The following is a 17,021-nucleotide window of genomic DNA, read 5'->3' as shown; positions in this document are numbered from 1 at the left end:
TTATTAATAATCAACGACTTTAAAGTCAAACTGAAAACAAATAATCCAAAGAACCGCGAATCCGGACTTGTCTCTTGTCATTTTGCTCAACAGCTGATCATCCAACTCGCTGCGCGCAGTTGGCGCACTAATAACCGTTTTATTTGGGAACAGCTCAGGGGCGAGAAGCCCGGAGCTGTACCGGTGCATGAAGCACCAAAAAGAAAGCGCCTATAATGAAGCAAAACGTTGAAACTACAAAATGTAGACTTTGCAGATAAGAGGAAGAATCGGTGCAACATCGGCTTGCTCAGCTATAGCTGGAACAAAGTACCTCAGCCGGCATAACAATATGGGCAAGGTTGTACATCAGCTGTTGTGCTTAGGAGAAGGACTCATCCAGCTATTCACCCCGCACCATGTTATAATAAACCACAAGCGTTGCTAGAGAGCGAGAACGTCAAAGTGTACTGGGACATACCGATCTTGACTGACCTGGGGGTGGAACATAACCGACCCGATATGGTGGTGTGGGATAAAAAGAAGAACGATGCCATTATTATTTACTTTGCAGTGCCTCTCGATCAGATTCTGGCGAAAACCTACAAAGATAAAATTTCCAAATATGAGGCACTGTCGAGACAAGTCAAAGATATATGGAAACTGCAACAGGTGGAAATAAAGCCGCTTATCATCAGCTGCAATGGGCTTATCCATAAAAAAACCGTCCAACATCTGCAGGAGCTCCAAATGCCTGCAAACACGATATGTTGGATGTAGAAGGCCGTTATCCTGGCACAGTCACAATCATACGGCAGGTGGTCTATCCTCATTGACGGATTCATCCTTGGCACTCGAGCCCGGATGATCTAACCTAACCGCGAAAGGTGTGAAAAAAAAAATATATATATACGTACAACGATCTCTTTGGCGCCTCGTATAAACTTATACACTTTTATACGATAATTTTATACGTATACAAATTTGATATTCAATGGTTTTTTTCGGCCCCTTCTGTATAAAAAAATTATGTAGTGGTCATTTCGGCACCTTTTCCCTATAAAAAAAAATACGTGTAATGGTCATTTCGGCCTCCCCTTGTATAACAAGAAATTGAAATCCTCGGGCTACAGCCGTCCAAAATTCAATCATGAAAATAAAATAAATCACCATTTGAAGAAATGAAATAATGGTGATATAGAGATGACGAGATATAGAAGTATATCTCGTTCAATAATGAAGAATGATAACGCCTAACGGCAATGAATTCATTGCCGTTAGGCGTTATCATTCTTCATTATTGTACCGCTGGCATCGTTCTCTGCCGCGATCTGAGCGCGTCCCAGACTTCTCAATTCATCATGCGTCTGACGTTCGCAAAAGCGAATCGGCGTACTGAATTAGGGAAAATATGGGACATATGCTATTGTCTTCGTCTTGGTTTCTATCTGGAGTGGATTGAATCGGACACCGTTTCATGTTCGGTGGCGCTCTAGGTAAATATTACCCAGTAGAACACGCCAACATTGAATAAAGTTCCATCAATTCCAAACGTTCTCCACCGTAGAAAAATGCTATGTTGCTCTGATGAGGCCAAATGAGGCCGAAACCATGGTCAGCATCTGCTTTTCTTCGGTGGAGCGTACTCCATTTGGGGGCCTTGACGATGGCAAATTGGCTAGCTCAATTCAGATCGTAACACTTGTCGATATTCATATCGTCGGGTGGTATGCATCTGAATTTATCCTTATATCTCGTTCACTTTTAACAAGATTCAGCTCCAACACATTACTTTCATCCAGTGAGGACAAAGGGTAGGGGATTTACGGGGAGAGTATCGAAATACATACGATCTGCGGTAACGTGAACTTTATCTCAAAGTTGATCTGAGGTGTATACCTGATTCTTTTTTTTTTTGGTGTAGCAAGGGGAAAATCTGCAGTTAGACGAACCAATGAGTTTCTGTTGTTATTTTAATCTCTTTTTGATTGATCTCTTGGTCTCCTTCGGTAAATTCGCATTCTCCTTTTGTCTTCCTCTGGGTCGTAGTCCACTAGTCTCCTGAGTTCTTGATTCGGATGGTTTTTCGCTGTTTCGAATAATTTCTCTGCTTTTCTGTTCATGAATTCCGTTATGGTTTCCCATTTTATATACCTATAAATCTGTCTATTCCTGACAAACCAAGGTGCATCTATTGCACATCGTAGCAGCTTGTTTTCAGTGGCCTGAATTCTTTTGATGTGGCTCTTTGCCGCGAAACCCCAGGCAACTGATCCATAAGTCAGTTGAGGCCTAGCAACGGCTTTGATTATCTTCAATTTTGTCTCTTTCGACATGTGGCTTCTTCTTCCTATTAAAGGGTAGAGTCTATTCATCGCTGCTTTCGTTTTGTCGATTGCTTGTTTGATATGACTTTTCCAAGTAAGTCCTTTGTCAAGCGTTATTCCTAAATATTTGGCTTCATTTTTCCAGTCGATTTCTTCGCCGTCAACTTCTACATTCATTGTGGGTCGCAGTCTTCTCTTCTGTAATAATATTGCTTGGCTCTTTTGTCCATTGAGTTTGATTTTCCACTTTATGCACCAGTCATTTGTTTCGTCAATCGTTTCTTGTAGAACTTGTTCTATTACTTCTGGGTTGCGGTGTCGAGTTGCTATGCCTGTGTCGTCAGCATATAACGTTAGCATGGTTCTTGGATTTTTCGGAATATCGTGAATGTATATGTTGTACCGAAGTGGCCCAAGTACTGACCCTTGGGGTACTCCAGCCTCTATATCTCTTGTTGTGGAGCATTCTCCTTCCACTTTCACGTAAAATCTTCTATTTTTGAGATAATTCCGGATCAATGAAGTCAGAGTCAATCGGAGTTTCTGTGTGAGAACCGATTCTTGATACAATCTCAATAAGAGTCGCTCCATTACTAACAGGAACATTTTGTTTCTCAACATTATTACGACGATTGAAATTTTCTGCACCGTCCAGCCTAGAGGTAAGAGTAGACACTTTATTCTCCTCCTCATGTTTATAAACCGAGACTATCACCTCGTTAAAATGGAGAAGTTTTTCTCAAAATCGCTTATTCTGTACGAGTCAAAATTTACGGACCTTTTCAAACTCATTGCCAATGGTAATAAATTTCGTGCCGAAGTGCACTTCAGCCCGCGGATTGATTACGAATGCAGCTTTACCTCTTTGGTGAGTTGACCAATCAAGATCCCAAGATTTTCTGGAACGGATTCGTCCTCTGTCCCCATTGCCTCATCATTCACTCCGCCATATTGCGGAAATTTGTCGCGCGACTCGTCGTTTCGGTGAATCACCTCGAAGGTTTGGGGATCCCAATTTGCATGAAGCACATTTCCATCAGCCAAACGCCTGATAACGGATAGCTGACCTTTATTGATATCACAGCACGTTTCATTGGTATGATATGATCCTTCACAAAAACCAGCACAATCCACACCAGGGTTCCTTCTCGTTATAGATTTATAGCAAATTTTACATAAAAATACAAACGCAAAGTTCAGATCAATGGTATCAAAATTCTATTCAGCCCTATGTTTCAGCAAGAATCTTAGATTTTTGAGGAATTCTTTCGTACTCTTGCAGACAATCAACGGAGCGCTCGTAAAACATGTCTGCGATCTGTACGTTTCATGGCAAGGTTTATTGTTTCGGCTTGGTGAAACTGTCAGGTTATATTGTTTTCCTTTATTCTGGAATCATTAGCTTCAAAATAAGAAAAGCCACCGGTCTCGAAAATATACACGTGGCATTTTTTTTGCAAGTGCAGCTCCCTTCCACACATTTTCGTCACGTCTAGTCCTTCAAATTCAAATACTCCATCAAAATGTTAATCCTCCATTTTTCCCTCAAAAATCTTAATGGACTTCCTCGTAACTGGATGTATGAGAATATATACTTTTCATCGTTTAATTATTAACCACATATATCTTAATTTGACAAACTCGAGTATGTACAATGTCCTAGACAATTCCCCCTGCATACAGGCCTAATTTTTGGTAGAGGTATTCTATAGGGTCCAAGGTATCTCCCTTTATACATTTATTCATGTATAAAAAATCATATGATTTTCAATACAAATTTATTGTATTAGTATTGTATCTATCTATATTAATAAAAGAGGATCTATGGTTTACTTCAAAATGCTTTATTGTTCAAACGATCGCACCAAATTGGACAATTCTTTTTTTGTTGTGTTTATTATTGTTAGGGCAAGGTTATTATAACAAAATATTCCCAAAAAAAAATTGTACAGAACAGAAAAAAGGCATTCCTTTTTCTTACGACCAATCAAGCAATCACGATGAGTTAGTTATTATTATCTACCCTAGAAATAATTTAAATGGCAAAACTAGGTTTGCCGCGTCAGCTAGTAAATAATAAAATGAAACCAATTTTCTCGTTTTATAATCTCTGATATTATTATTTATTGTTTGAAGATGTGCACCATGGATGATCACCATCAGGAAGTAATTGCCTATTGTAGAGAGTATGGCTTTCATGGACTATTGGCAGATGATGCCGAGTATGCTGCCTTTGATCCACCAAGATATTTTTCTTCAGAAAATTTGAAACTTACCTACAAAGTGAGTTGAAAAAATTATAGATGTTTAAGACGTTGTTTCCTGAGGAATCATGAATTGTCAATTATGAAAAAATTGTGAATTGGTAAGATTTGAGTAAACATGATTGAATGAAAACTTTTCATGTTCCTTGGTGAAGAGAGATTCAAGAGAGAATTCAAAGAATATGAATAACTATATTAGACCATAACCTTAAGAGATGGTTGTATGTGATTTTTTTATAACTTGTCATGTTGATAAAATGATTGTCCTCTCGAAAAAAGGTGGCCCCGTTTCTAGGATAAGTAGAGTACTGCAAAATATGTTCGGTTTGTTAAGTAGAAAACTTAAAAGTGCCAAAAGACAATTTTCAACATACATTTTTACATCGTCGAAACTACTAATAGTATGAATAATTTGTATATTCGAATATGTAATAATCTAAATATTACATATTCGAATATACAAATTATTCATCACTAGTATTCGTGTCCTAATTTCTCAAAATATCCAGTAATAGGTAGTGGGGAAATAAAATCCTTAATAAGATGCCGACGTTTCGACCTTTATTTCTGGTTCTGGTTTCATGGCTATTCATATGTACACCTTACAATTTCCATAAAAATTTTTGGCCATTTGAAAACGAAACAGACGAGATTACAGACGAAATAAATTTTTTCGATAGAAATGCTCGGACAGGTCGATTTCTGTTTCGAGGGGGACAACTTAAGATGTAGGTTACGGACGCATAGCGCTTCAACCCTTGCTACTACAACCCTCACCCCCAATTTTTGAATAGGGAAGATGGGGTGAGTGATACCTCATTTGAAAGGTATTTTTATACTGATTTCAGCACAGTAATTGTTTGTTCATTTTATGCATTAGTTCTCGAAATATTCTTAACTTAGTATTTGAAAATGAAGTGGTGTTTTCATGGCACTTGTAGTGTTTTTTTGTGAAAAATCGACATTTTGAGCTTCAAAACAACCATGACTGTTGCTTCCTTTCTCCAATCCACTGACATAGAAATCTTTAATCAAGATGTCGAACAAACAAAGCGTATTGCGAAGGAGCTCAATCTTGCTGAAACTCAATCTAAATTATCTTCGATATCTTTTGCAGTATTTCCAATAACATGCGGTAACTCTTGATCGATAGAAATCTCCAAAAAGTCCAAATACGTACATATCTCTAATCAGATAACCAGGTAAGAAAATCAAATCATTAATGATGCCACAGAAATATTCCAGTCCCAATTCGTGAAACGATTTCCGACTTAATTATGAAGTGTTTTCTCAGTTGGCTTCAATAATGTTTTCATTTTGTTGATTATTGAATTCATATCTTTATCAAAAAAATGAGAATCGATAATTTTTTATTTATTACGAACAGATCATTAAGTTGGCTTACTGGTTCTTTGACATGTGAATTATTCTTAGTTTTGAATCGAGACTTGTATGTGTTCTAATTCATTGTTCGACATGGTTTATTCAATTGCAGAGCGGGTGGAAATAATTTCACTTTTTTTTGCAAACAATCAATGTGCGAATAGAACCGCAGAATTCTTCAATCAACGACACTTAGATAAACATGTTAATAGAAAATATGTTTTGAAGCTCAAAATGTCGATTTTTCACAAAAAAACACTACAAGTGCCATGAAAACACCACTTCATTTTCAAGTACTTAGTTAAGAATATTTCGAGAACTAATGCATAAAATGAAAAAACAATTACTGTGCTGAATTCAGTATAAAAATACCTTTCAAATGAGGTATCACTCACCCCATCTTCCCTATTCCAAAATTGGAGGTGAGGGTTGTAGTAGCAAGGGTTGAAGCGCTATGCGTCCGTAACCTACATCTTAAGTTGTCCCTCTGAAACAGAAATCGACCTGTCCGAGCATTTCTATCGAAAAAATTTATTTCGTCTGTAATCTCGTCTGTTTTGTTTTCAAATGGCCACCCTGTATATATAATACTCCAAAATAATGATCGTTTAATGTCTAGTATATTCAATAAGGAATATCGATCAAATACACTAGTGATGACCTACTCTTTATTCATAATGCCAAGCTTTCGAAACATATGGTTTCATCCTCAGAGCAACTGTAAAATGCAATCATGAAACCTACAACAATCATGGAAAACATGAAATTTCTCACCGAATCTGAGTTCTACGTGCGAATATTCTAATAAGAATGCATAAAAATGAATAAAACATGCATAAAAACTAAGGTTAACATCCTCATGTCTAAAAAAAAAACACACAAAATATAGAACTACTCAATGACTGGACCATCGAAGAATGGTGTTCTAGAATATTCGAGAAGATAAGAATAAACGGGAAATAACTTCTGTGTATCTGTTTTCTTATTTATCTTACTAATTTGAGTCTTAATATTAATCATTTCTAATATACATCTCTTTCTATAATTTGAATTTACATCTAAAAATTTCACATTTTCAAGGTCTATATTATGGGAGTGTCTGTTAGCATGAATTGAAAGTGCACATCTTAGGTTACTGTTCTTAATATCACTTTTATGTAAAGCTATTCGGTTTTTAAGCCATTGGGACGTTTGGCCTACATAAGTCTCATGGCAATCAGAACACTCAATCTTATATACCACATTGGACTTGAGATCTCTTGGTACTGGGTCCTTCAATCTTGAGTACAAGTCCGACACTATCTTCTTACATTGTGAAATTATTTTCATTTGTTTATAGTCTCTAAAGCAATTCTTGATTTTATCAGTGAGGTTGGAAACCTTTGGTAGACTGCCATACACAATCTGTTCTTCCTCTTCTGTATTGTTAGGTTGAGCTGTATCCTCACTGTGAACACGTACATCTGATGCAGAAAACAAAAGCTTTGCAACCATTGCCCTTGGGTAGGAATCCTCAATCAATAACTCATAAAGCCTTCTCATTCTTGTGTCTCTAAATGTTTGATCACATATTCTATTGATTCGACTTTTTGTTCTATTATGAAATTGACCTTCACACCAATGGGATGATCCGACAGAAAGTGTATGTAGTTGCCTGATGATGTTTCTTTTCGGTACCAGTCCAGCTTTACCATATTGTATACTCGGCAAACTCTGGTGTCTAAAAATGGGACCGAATTATTGTTGTCTTCTGTTTCAACAGTGAAATTCTAGTTCTGGTCAAAACTGTTGAAAACTTGTAGAATCTCTTCAATTCCTGTCGATGGTAATGATATTATAAGGTCGTCTACGTATTTCTTAATGAACGCAAGTGAAAAGGTCAACCGTGGTACGCAGGATCCCAGTAAATAGTCCATCACATAAAGCGCCAAGATAGGGCTGAGTTTTGAACCCATAGTACAACCAAAGGTTTGAAAGTAAAATTTTCCATCAATTTTTTTTTTGGTGTAGCAGGGGGAAAATCTGCAAGTCAGACGAATCACCCTCTCCTGAGGGGAAACAAGTGTGGGAATTCTCGCTCTCCTGAGCTCGAGACCCACTAAAAACCCTTAACTGCTTCTTGAATTTTGGTTCCGGGCATTTGCCTATAACCGTTCATCTCTCAGTCGGTTTTCTTCTCGCACACTATCGTGCTGGGATTTATGTGTTTATCCTCTATTGGATTAACACTTTATTGAATTTCTCAATAAGTTTCTGTTGTTATTTTAATCTCTTTTTAATTGATCTCTTGGTCTCCTTCGGTAAATTCGCATTCTCCTTTTGTCTTCCTCTGGGTCGTAGTCCACTAGTCTCCTGAGTTCTTGATTTGGATGGTTTTTCGCTGTTTCGAATAATTTCTCTGCTTTTCTGTTCATGAATTCCGTTATGGTTTCCCATTTTAGGTCCCTATAAATCTGTCTATTCCTGACAAACCAAGGTGCATCTATTGCACATCGTAGCAGCTTGTTTTCAGTGGCCTGAATTCTTTTGATGTGGCTCTTTGCCGCGAAACCCCAGGCAATTGATCCATAAGTCAGTTGAGGCCTAGCAACGGCTTTGATTATCTTCAATTTTGTCTCTTTCGACATGTGGCTTCTTCTTCCTATTAAAGGGTAGAATCTATTCATCGCTGCTTTCGTTTTGTCGATTGCTTGTTTGATATGACTTTTACAAGTAAGTCCTTCATCAAGCGTTATTCCTAAATATTTGGCTTAATTTTTCCAGTCGATTTCTTCGCCGTCAACTTCTACATTCGTTGTGGGTCGCAGTCTTCTCTTCAGCATATAATGTTAGCATGGTTCTTGGATTTTTCGGAATATCGTGAATGTATATGTTGTGCAGAAGTGGCCCAAGTACTGACCCTTGGGGTACTCTAGCCTCTATATCTCTTGTTGTGGAGCATTCTCCTTCCACTTTCACGTAAAATCTTCTATTTTTGAGATGATTCCGGATCAATTTGCATATTTTGATCGAATATCCAGCACATCTCATCTTGTATATTAATCCTTCATGCCATACTCTGTCGAATGCTCTGGCGACGTCTAGTAAAACAAGACCTGTATCTTGTTTATTTTGGAATCCCTCTGTAATGTATTCTGTGAGCCTTAATAATTGTTGCTCTGTTGAGTGCTCTCTTCTGAATCCGAACTGTTCTGGTGGTATTAGTTTCAGATTTTCGGTTTCTTCATTTAGCCTCGTGGCTATAATTCTTTCTACTACTTTTCCTAACGCCGTCAGTAGACTTATCGGTCTATAGTTTTGTGGGAACTTCTTCTCTTTGAATGGTTTATTGAACACTATGACTTCCGCTGTTTTCCATTTTTCTGGGTAGTGTTCTGTCCTCATAATTCCATTCGCGATATTTGTTAGAGCGCCTATACCTTTTCTAGGTAATTTCTTTAGCATAACATTCCTTATTTTATCGCTTACGGGAGCTTTCCTCTTCTTCAAACTTCTAATTATTTCCCTGATTTCATTTGGCGATGTTGGTTTGTCTATTTCAGCAGCCGCTGGTAATTCATCCATTTCTTCATCATTTTCTTCAACCAGTTCTTCCAGATCTTCATTATCATCGTCTATCCTGTAATTTATTCTCGATTCTCGTTCGATCGAGTCCGCCAATGCATCTGCCTTATCAGTATTGGTATACGCCATCCCCTTTTCTCCGTGTAGCGTTGGAATTTTAGTCTTTTCTCCCCGTAGCTTTTTTTGCATTCTCCATGCAGAATGATCAATTGTATTCAGTTCTTGAACTCTTTTGTTCCATCTGCTTGTTCTTAGATCTATCAGAGCATTTTTCAGAACTTGGCTATGGCGGTTGAGGTTCCTTCTATTCAGATCATTTTTATTCATCCGATATATTCTTCTGAGTCTTCGATTTTCTCGTATAAGATCTTTTACTTCTTTAGGCGTACCGCCATGCGGATGACTTGGTGCTGGTCTCTTCACTCTTCTCGTGCTTTTTTCGTAAGCTTTCAATATAATCTCTTCCAGTTTATCAACCGCACATTCTAGATCCTGTGGAGTGCTTATTGTTGGAATTTCTGTTTATTCCGATTGTATTAAATGGCTGTATTTAACCCAATTGGTATATTCTCTTATTTCCATCGGTTTTTCCCTTGATTCTTCTCCAATTGTCAATTCCACGGGATTGTGGTTTGAGGTTCCATCTTCCAAAGTTTCAATCGAGAATTCTTGAGTTATATTTTTCAATATCGCGATATCTATTACATCTGGTATTCCTATACCAAACGCAAGATATGTTTGTAACTCTGGTCCAATCACTATGGCATTTTGTTTTTCGGCTAAATCCTCGAGTTCTTTGCCATATCTATTCTCTGCTCTGCTGTTCCATAATGGGGATTTACAGTTGAAATCTCCGATGCAGATTTTCGGGTTTGTCCCTTCCAACATGTTGTTTATCTCCTCTTCCAATAAATTGTTTGGTGGTCGCTTATATGCCGAGGTAATTTCGACTCTTTGACGATTTAACTCGGCCAAACAATCGTCACTGTTTCTGTTTCTCCTTGTGTTTCGTCGGATCTACTTTTGAAGTAGTGTTTCAGATCTGTTCTCACCAATATTGCTACTCCTCCTCCGGTGTTTGTAATTCTGTCACATCTATACGTTTCATAATTCATGAAATTCAGTCGTCTGTTCCGGTTTATTCTTGTTTCCTGTAGGGCTATAATATCAGGTTGTCTCTCTGATATTATTTCTTCTATCTCGGCTTTCCGGGTGTTGATTCCGTTTATGTTCCACGAGATTATCTTGAGGGATTTCTTCCTAATATTTGTAAGTTCCATTAATTCAGTTCACTAAATAATGCTTGGAGTTTTTTCTCCATTTCCCTCTCAATTTTCAACATTATCTTGTTGAAATTTTTTTCCGTGAAGATATCTAAATCATCGGCTGATTCAGATATCTTTTTCTTCTCCTGTTGACTGTTCACAGCCTGTTTCATTGGAAGCTTCTTGCGTTCTTCTTTTTTCTGAACGGGTTTTGAAGTCTCCCTCTTCTTTTCCTGCTCTGTAGGTTCGGTCTTCGCTACTTCCTGAATTTTTTGTTCAGTAGTTGTTGATTTTGTTACCTTCTTTTTCTGTTCAGCTGATTTTCGGAAATTCTTCTTTCTGGTCACCAATTTGAACTCGCTACATCCTTTGTAGCTAGCTGGATGGCCCTCTTCTCCACATAAGACGTATGTGGCATTTCTCTCTTCCCTTTTTCTGGTGAGTGTGCAGTCATTGCTGCTATGGCTTCCTGAGCACTTCACGCATCTCCACGGGAAGGAGCATTAGACAATATGTCGTCAAGTAAGAAGGTTGTGTCGAGCGAATCTCTTCAACTGTTAGCTCCCGAATGTGCTTCTTGCAAGCGAACAATTGTTAAAAGTACTACAAAATGTAATAATTGTTGCAAATTCTACCATCCTGGTTGTGCAAATAAGATAAAAAAATGCTGTGATTTAGATTTTTCATCTGCCGCTGATTACAATGCCGGTAATGTATCTCCGATGTCTGAAATTATGGATAAGAATAAAATATCTAATGAGTCTACCCAACAAGACCTTCTACTGAAGATAATCTACGAGTTAGAAGCGAAAAACTCATTGCTGATGGAGAATAATTCTCTTTTGAGATTCAGGATCTCAACTCTCGAAGCTGAAGTTCTGAAGAAAAATGCCGAGATAGATAAGTATACGAAAAAAACAAATAATACAGACATAAACAAATGTGGAAGTGAATCATCTTCATGTCGGCCATCTGAGACAAAACGCGATGAGTCATGTTCCGATTATATTGTAACTGATGTTCCTGGTTGTTCGAATGCTACTCGAGTTCCTCATTTAGTAGTAGTAGTAGTAAACTTTATTGAAACAATGTTTCAAAGGGCTAACGACCTAGGTCTTCCTGCCCATATACAGAGTCATATTTTACAAAGTATAAAAATGTAAATAAATAAAAGGTTTAATTTTTAAGTTGAGTGAATTCATTGTATGTTGAAAGAGATTGTATTGAGTTTTTCATCTTTGGTTCAGCAAGTGTTCGAAATTCGAATAGAGGCAGTTCAGGTAATTTCCTTTTGGGTACCTGCAGGGGGGACGTCAGATGACTAAGTGGCTCAATTATATTTATGTTGTTGTGTTGTTTAATAAATTTCTTATTCAATCTATGAATTATGTCGGCTATTGGTTCTATTTGGGTTTTTTTATATAGGTACTGGTTAGATGGATTGTGAAGTGGATTGTTGGGATGTCTCAACTTGGTTATTTTCCGTAGACTGCTTCGTTCCGCTACTTCAATAATTCTCATCGTAGTTTTGTTGCATGAACCCAGTATCTGGTGACCATATTCAAGAAGAGGTCTGCAGATCATTTTGTAGATGTTTGATGCTGTGTTTGTATCTATGCCTTGATCTTTATAAGTGAGTGACCTGAAGTGGCTAGCTCTCGTGATAGTGTTTTGTTTGGTGGAGTTGATGTGCATCTTAAAGTTGAGTTTACTATCAATTATCATACCGAGGTATCTGCAGTTTGTTACGGGCTTCAATATAGTATTGTCCAGATTAATTACGGGCGAGTTATGGTTGATCTTGTGATAAAATATAATAAATTTTGACTTCTTGGGATTTGTTTTTATTCTCCACTTGTTCATCCATTGGGTCATCTTCTCCTTGATCTTTTCCAGTTTTTTCATCATGTCCGATATAGTTTTGCCATGTGCAATTAGGGTGGTATCATCAGCAAACTGTAACATATATGAATTCATCCTGGTTGTGCGTTCTGTGTTGTTTTCTGTTACATATATGTATATCTGAGCTATATATATTATATAGGAATGGTGATAGTGGAGAGCCCTGAGGGAGTCCTTGCTTTGGAAAGAATTCGTTGGACAATGCGTTTTTTATTTTAACTTGTATGGACCTATTACTAAGGAAGTCATTTATTATTCTCAACATATATACTGGACACCCAAGCTTATGGAGTTTGAATATGAGTCCTGAGTGCCAAATGCTGTCAAAGGCTTTTTGTATATCCATAAATATTGCAGCAGAATGGTGACCCTGTTTTCTCTTGCATTGAACATTTTGGGTAAGTATGATTAGTGGATGTATGGTTGATACTTTGTTCCTGAAACCAAATTGATAGATTGGGATCTTGTCGTCCATCAGTTTCATCAGTCTTGTTTTTATTATTTTTTCGAAGTTTTTTCCTATTACTGGCAGCAGGGTGATTGGTCTGTAATTCTCGATTTGTTTGGCGTCAGTCCTTGCCTTGGGAATCGTGATCAGTAAACCTTTCTTCCAAACATCCTGAAAGCAACAGTTTCGCAAGCAGAAGTTATAAATTTTAATTATTTCCAGATGTATGGGGAGATCCAGCTTCTTGAGGATATTTCTAGGAATATTGTCATACCCTGGTGCGGTGTTCTTGCCATGTTTAAGTGCTTCGAAGTACTCGGATTCATCAATTGCTGGGATGTCTTCTTCGTTTCTTAACTCTGCGAACTCCTTCGAATACCAGTCATCAACCTTCCTTCTGTGGGCAGCATCAAAACTAGGATCTTCATTCACTTTGAAATTTTTCTGGAAGTGATCTGCGAAGGCGTCTGCTATGTCCTGCTCATTTGTGATGGCGTTACCGTTTATTTCAATGGTGTCTGTAGTATTGTGAAAGTTGTATTTGGTTAGTTTCTTAATGGTTTTCCAGTATGTTTTCCCCTTTTGTTCTTTGATTTCTCTGCAGGCTTCCAGATATTTATGTGAGCGGTAGTGGTTGATGAGTTTGTGAATATCTTTATTTAGTGCATTGTATTTAGCCTTCATGGATGGATCTTCATTTATTGTTATTTCCCTATACATTTGTTTTTTAACCTTGATTAGCCTCAATATATAGGCTGGAATTTTCTGGCTGTAATATTTGACTTGAATCTTTGGAGAATGCTTCTTGATTATTTCCGAGAGGTTTTGAGTAAACGATGTGATGTAATTCGTGGTGATTGGTAGCCCAGACTTCAACAGTTGACACATTTCGGCATTAACTTTGCCGATATGGCACTTAGAGTAGTCGTACCTGGTTTCCGTTGGGTATATTAGGGGGTTAGATTCAAGGTCTAGGTCGAATTCGATTGCCAGGTGATTAGAGCCTAAGTCTGGAGTAAGTTGCACAATGTAAGATGTTCTTGGTTCACAGGAATCTGTCTGGAGTGGTGCCCTTGTTATTTTCCATTAAAAACGTAGGTGGAGTGCATATCTCTACAAAGTCGGAGTTGCTTGTAAAGTTTTTCAGCTGTTTTTTTCTTCGATTGTTTACATTTAGATCCCCAATAATCATGGAGTATTTGTATTGAGATGCTTTCACCAGTAAGTTTTCCTCGATGTACTGGCTAGAATGATGTATATACACTAGAAATATATGTATCCGCTCGGCCTTGAATGGTATTGTGAAGTGTAGTACTTCATTCCAGGGATTGTTGAGGTGTGGAGGGTTAGATTTCCCAATTGATATGAACTTTTCTGCCTGTACTAAGCTACCTCCTCTAGTATTTTCGTTCAATATATTACCATGTTTGATTATTGTGTCCCAGTTTTTATACTTTACATTGTGTTTCAGTTTAGTCTTGGTTTCCACCATCATCATACATTGGATGGAGTTATTTTCTATGTAGTGCCTAATAAGTTCTTTTTTGTTGTTGTAACTGTTTATATTAGCATATAAACATTTAATCATCGTGTGCTATTCTTTCTGCTTGAACCCCCTCCGTAGGTTCTGTGCCCACTGATTTAACTTCTGCCTCCAGATCGAACATCAAAATGTACAGCCGGTTTCCAACGAAGGTTGGAATGGTACTTATTTTGTAAAGGTCTATAAATCTTTTCTGGAGTTTTGATATAAGTTGCTGTCTATCTGTATTCTTAGGTTTATTAATCTTATTTATGAATGTTTCTATTATGTGGTCATGTATAGTGTAGTAAGAATGTATTCTACTGTTTTTCGTTTTTTTTTGTCTATTTCTGCACTTTTCTTGTTAATTGACCGAATTTTTACGTTAGGAATACCTTCTATGGGTTTGGTGGGTCTTTTGGGGCATTTAGTTGACCATGCTACATGTTCTGGAGAGCCGCATGCTCCACACTTTGGGGGAAGATTAGTTTTGCATTCGTGGTCTCTGTGTTCTCCATTACATTTGCTGCATTTTATGGGGGAAGAGCAATCCTCCGTTTTGTGAGTGAACTGCGAACACCTACTACATGGAATCGGCAGTGGGTCTGGCGGAAGACTTGGGTTTGCTCTGTAGTATTTACATTTAAAAAATATACCCCCATTAATCACCTGTTATTATTCTGATGTATAATGATGGGTTGTTGGTTTTCCTTGAAATTATCCGCTTGCAGTATCGATGTTTAATATTGAGGTTGTTGAGTAGTTGGCTTATTTGAGTTTCGTTAATTTCTATTTCGACATTAGAAATTACAGCCGAGTAGGATTCCGTTGTTTTTGGGTTTTTGTTTACCATTATGTTGTTTGTGGTTTCTGTGTAGCTTTGTATTTTGTCCTGGCTTTTGAGATGTTCTAAGATTTTCATAAGATTCGTTTTATCATTGTTTGATTTAATTAAAAAACCCATTTTTGTTTGTATGATTATGTCTTGGCTGTCGGGGAAAATCGAGGTCCACATATCAGCTACCTGAATTCTTGTTGTGCTTGCTTCAATTTTAATGTGGAAAAGATTTTTGAAAATCTTTCGGTGTGTGGGCTGCTTAATGCTTTCCTGTATTTGTGTACTATTTGATTGTGTGTTAGAATTTTCGGAAGTTTTTTGTGTTGTTATCTTCAGCGGGAGATTCGCACGAACATGTGTATCTACTTTGGGATTCCCTTCATGTGGTATATTATAATTCACGCGAGTTCCCGATGTTGATTCATCCTGTGCAGATGATAATGTTTTCTTCTTCGGATTTTTCAGCGTTGGAGATGTAGGATTTTTGTCTCTTTTTCTTTTGTGTTGTACCTTTTTCCATGTACCATCATCTAGAACTTCCATTTCCGAATTTTCGCCGTCACTCGAAGAGGCCATGTTCACTTTTCTTCGTTAACACACTTTAAACTATATATGCGTTATCAAACACGTAGAGCGTCGCAAGAACCGACTGAACAGGTTTATATTCGCACACGCAATCATTCCTCATTTATATGTTGCGGATGCCGAAACTTCCGCTAGTGCAAAGTCGATTTTGAACCATTCAAAATCGAAACAGAATGTTTCGACTAAATCGGCTGAGGAGATGGGTAATCCAGCGGAAGATCCTAGAAGACCACAAACTGATCGTAATGAAGTATGGAATGTCGTCTCTCATAAGAGAACTAATCGTAAACGTAATCGAACGCTAGTTGTTGGAAGCTGTTCGGAAAATTTGACCGTTGAGGGCATTGGGAGGTTCAGTATATTCCACGTTTCAAATCTTAAACCTGAAACAACTGAAAAAGATCTACAAGATTTTTTTAATGCAGAAGTTCTCTTCAGTACAGTGTGAAAAGCTCATATCAAAATATCCTAAAAGTTATTCATCTTTCAAGGTGCTTCTTCCACGCTCTGAATATGAGAATGCTTTAGATGGATCAAATTGGCCAAACAACGCTAATATCCATCGTTTTTTTCATCCCAAAAGGATGAACCGTCCAACGGACTGAATACTGCTAAACCTGATAAATTGAGGCTTCTGCAGCTAAACGTCCAATGCATATCAAATACATTGAATAACTTCTGGCAGAAAAAGATCCTGATATTATAAGTGTTGTCGAGCACTGGTGCACTGCCGATAGTGTGGAAACAATGACTCTACCTGGATATGTTTTAGCTGACTATTACTGCCGCCCCTGTCGAGAACATGGAGGGTCGATGATCTATCTGAAAGCTGGCATTAAAGCGAAAACTTTGTGTGTATCCGAATTTTCTGAAGAGATGCAATGTGAAATGTGCGGTATTATAGTGATGGCCAGCGACAACCGGATTGGCATTGTGAGTGTTTA

At 37.7% G+C, this 17,021-nt stretch overlaps 1 protein-coding gene across 4 annotated transcripts in view; it reads left to right on the top strand.

The window, feature by feature from the left end:
* The window catches only part of LOC123313834 (constitutive coactivator of PPAR-gamma-like protein 1 homolog), a 277,895-nt gene that overhangs the window by 57,297 nt on the left and 203,577 nt on the right, over positions 1–17,021 (top strand). For all 4 annotated transcript variants that reach the window (XM_044898883.1, XM_044898881.1, XM_044898880.1 and 1 more), the window contains exon 4: positions 4,443–4,589. In XM_044898883.1, the coding sequence (XP_044754818.1) occupies positions 4,443–4,589 (147 nt within the window). The remainder of the gene's footprint in view (positions 1–4,442; positions 4,590–17,021) is intronic.

Source organism: Coccinella septempunctata, chromosome 5 (genome assembly GCF_907165205.1).
Source record: "Coccinella septempunctata chromosome 5, icCocSept1.1, whole genome shotgun sequence".
Classification (NCBI taxonomy): domain Eukaryota; kingdom Metazoa; phylum Arthropoda; class Insecta; order Coleoptera; family Coccinellidae; genus Coccinella; species Coccinella septempunctata.
This window is presented reverse-complemented; position numbering and strand designations above follow the sequence as displayed.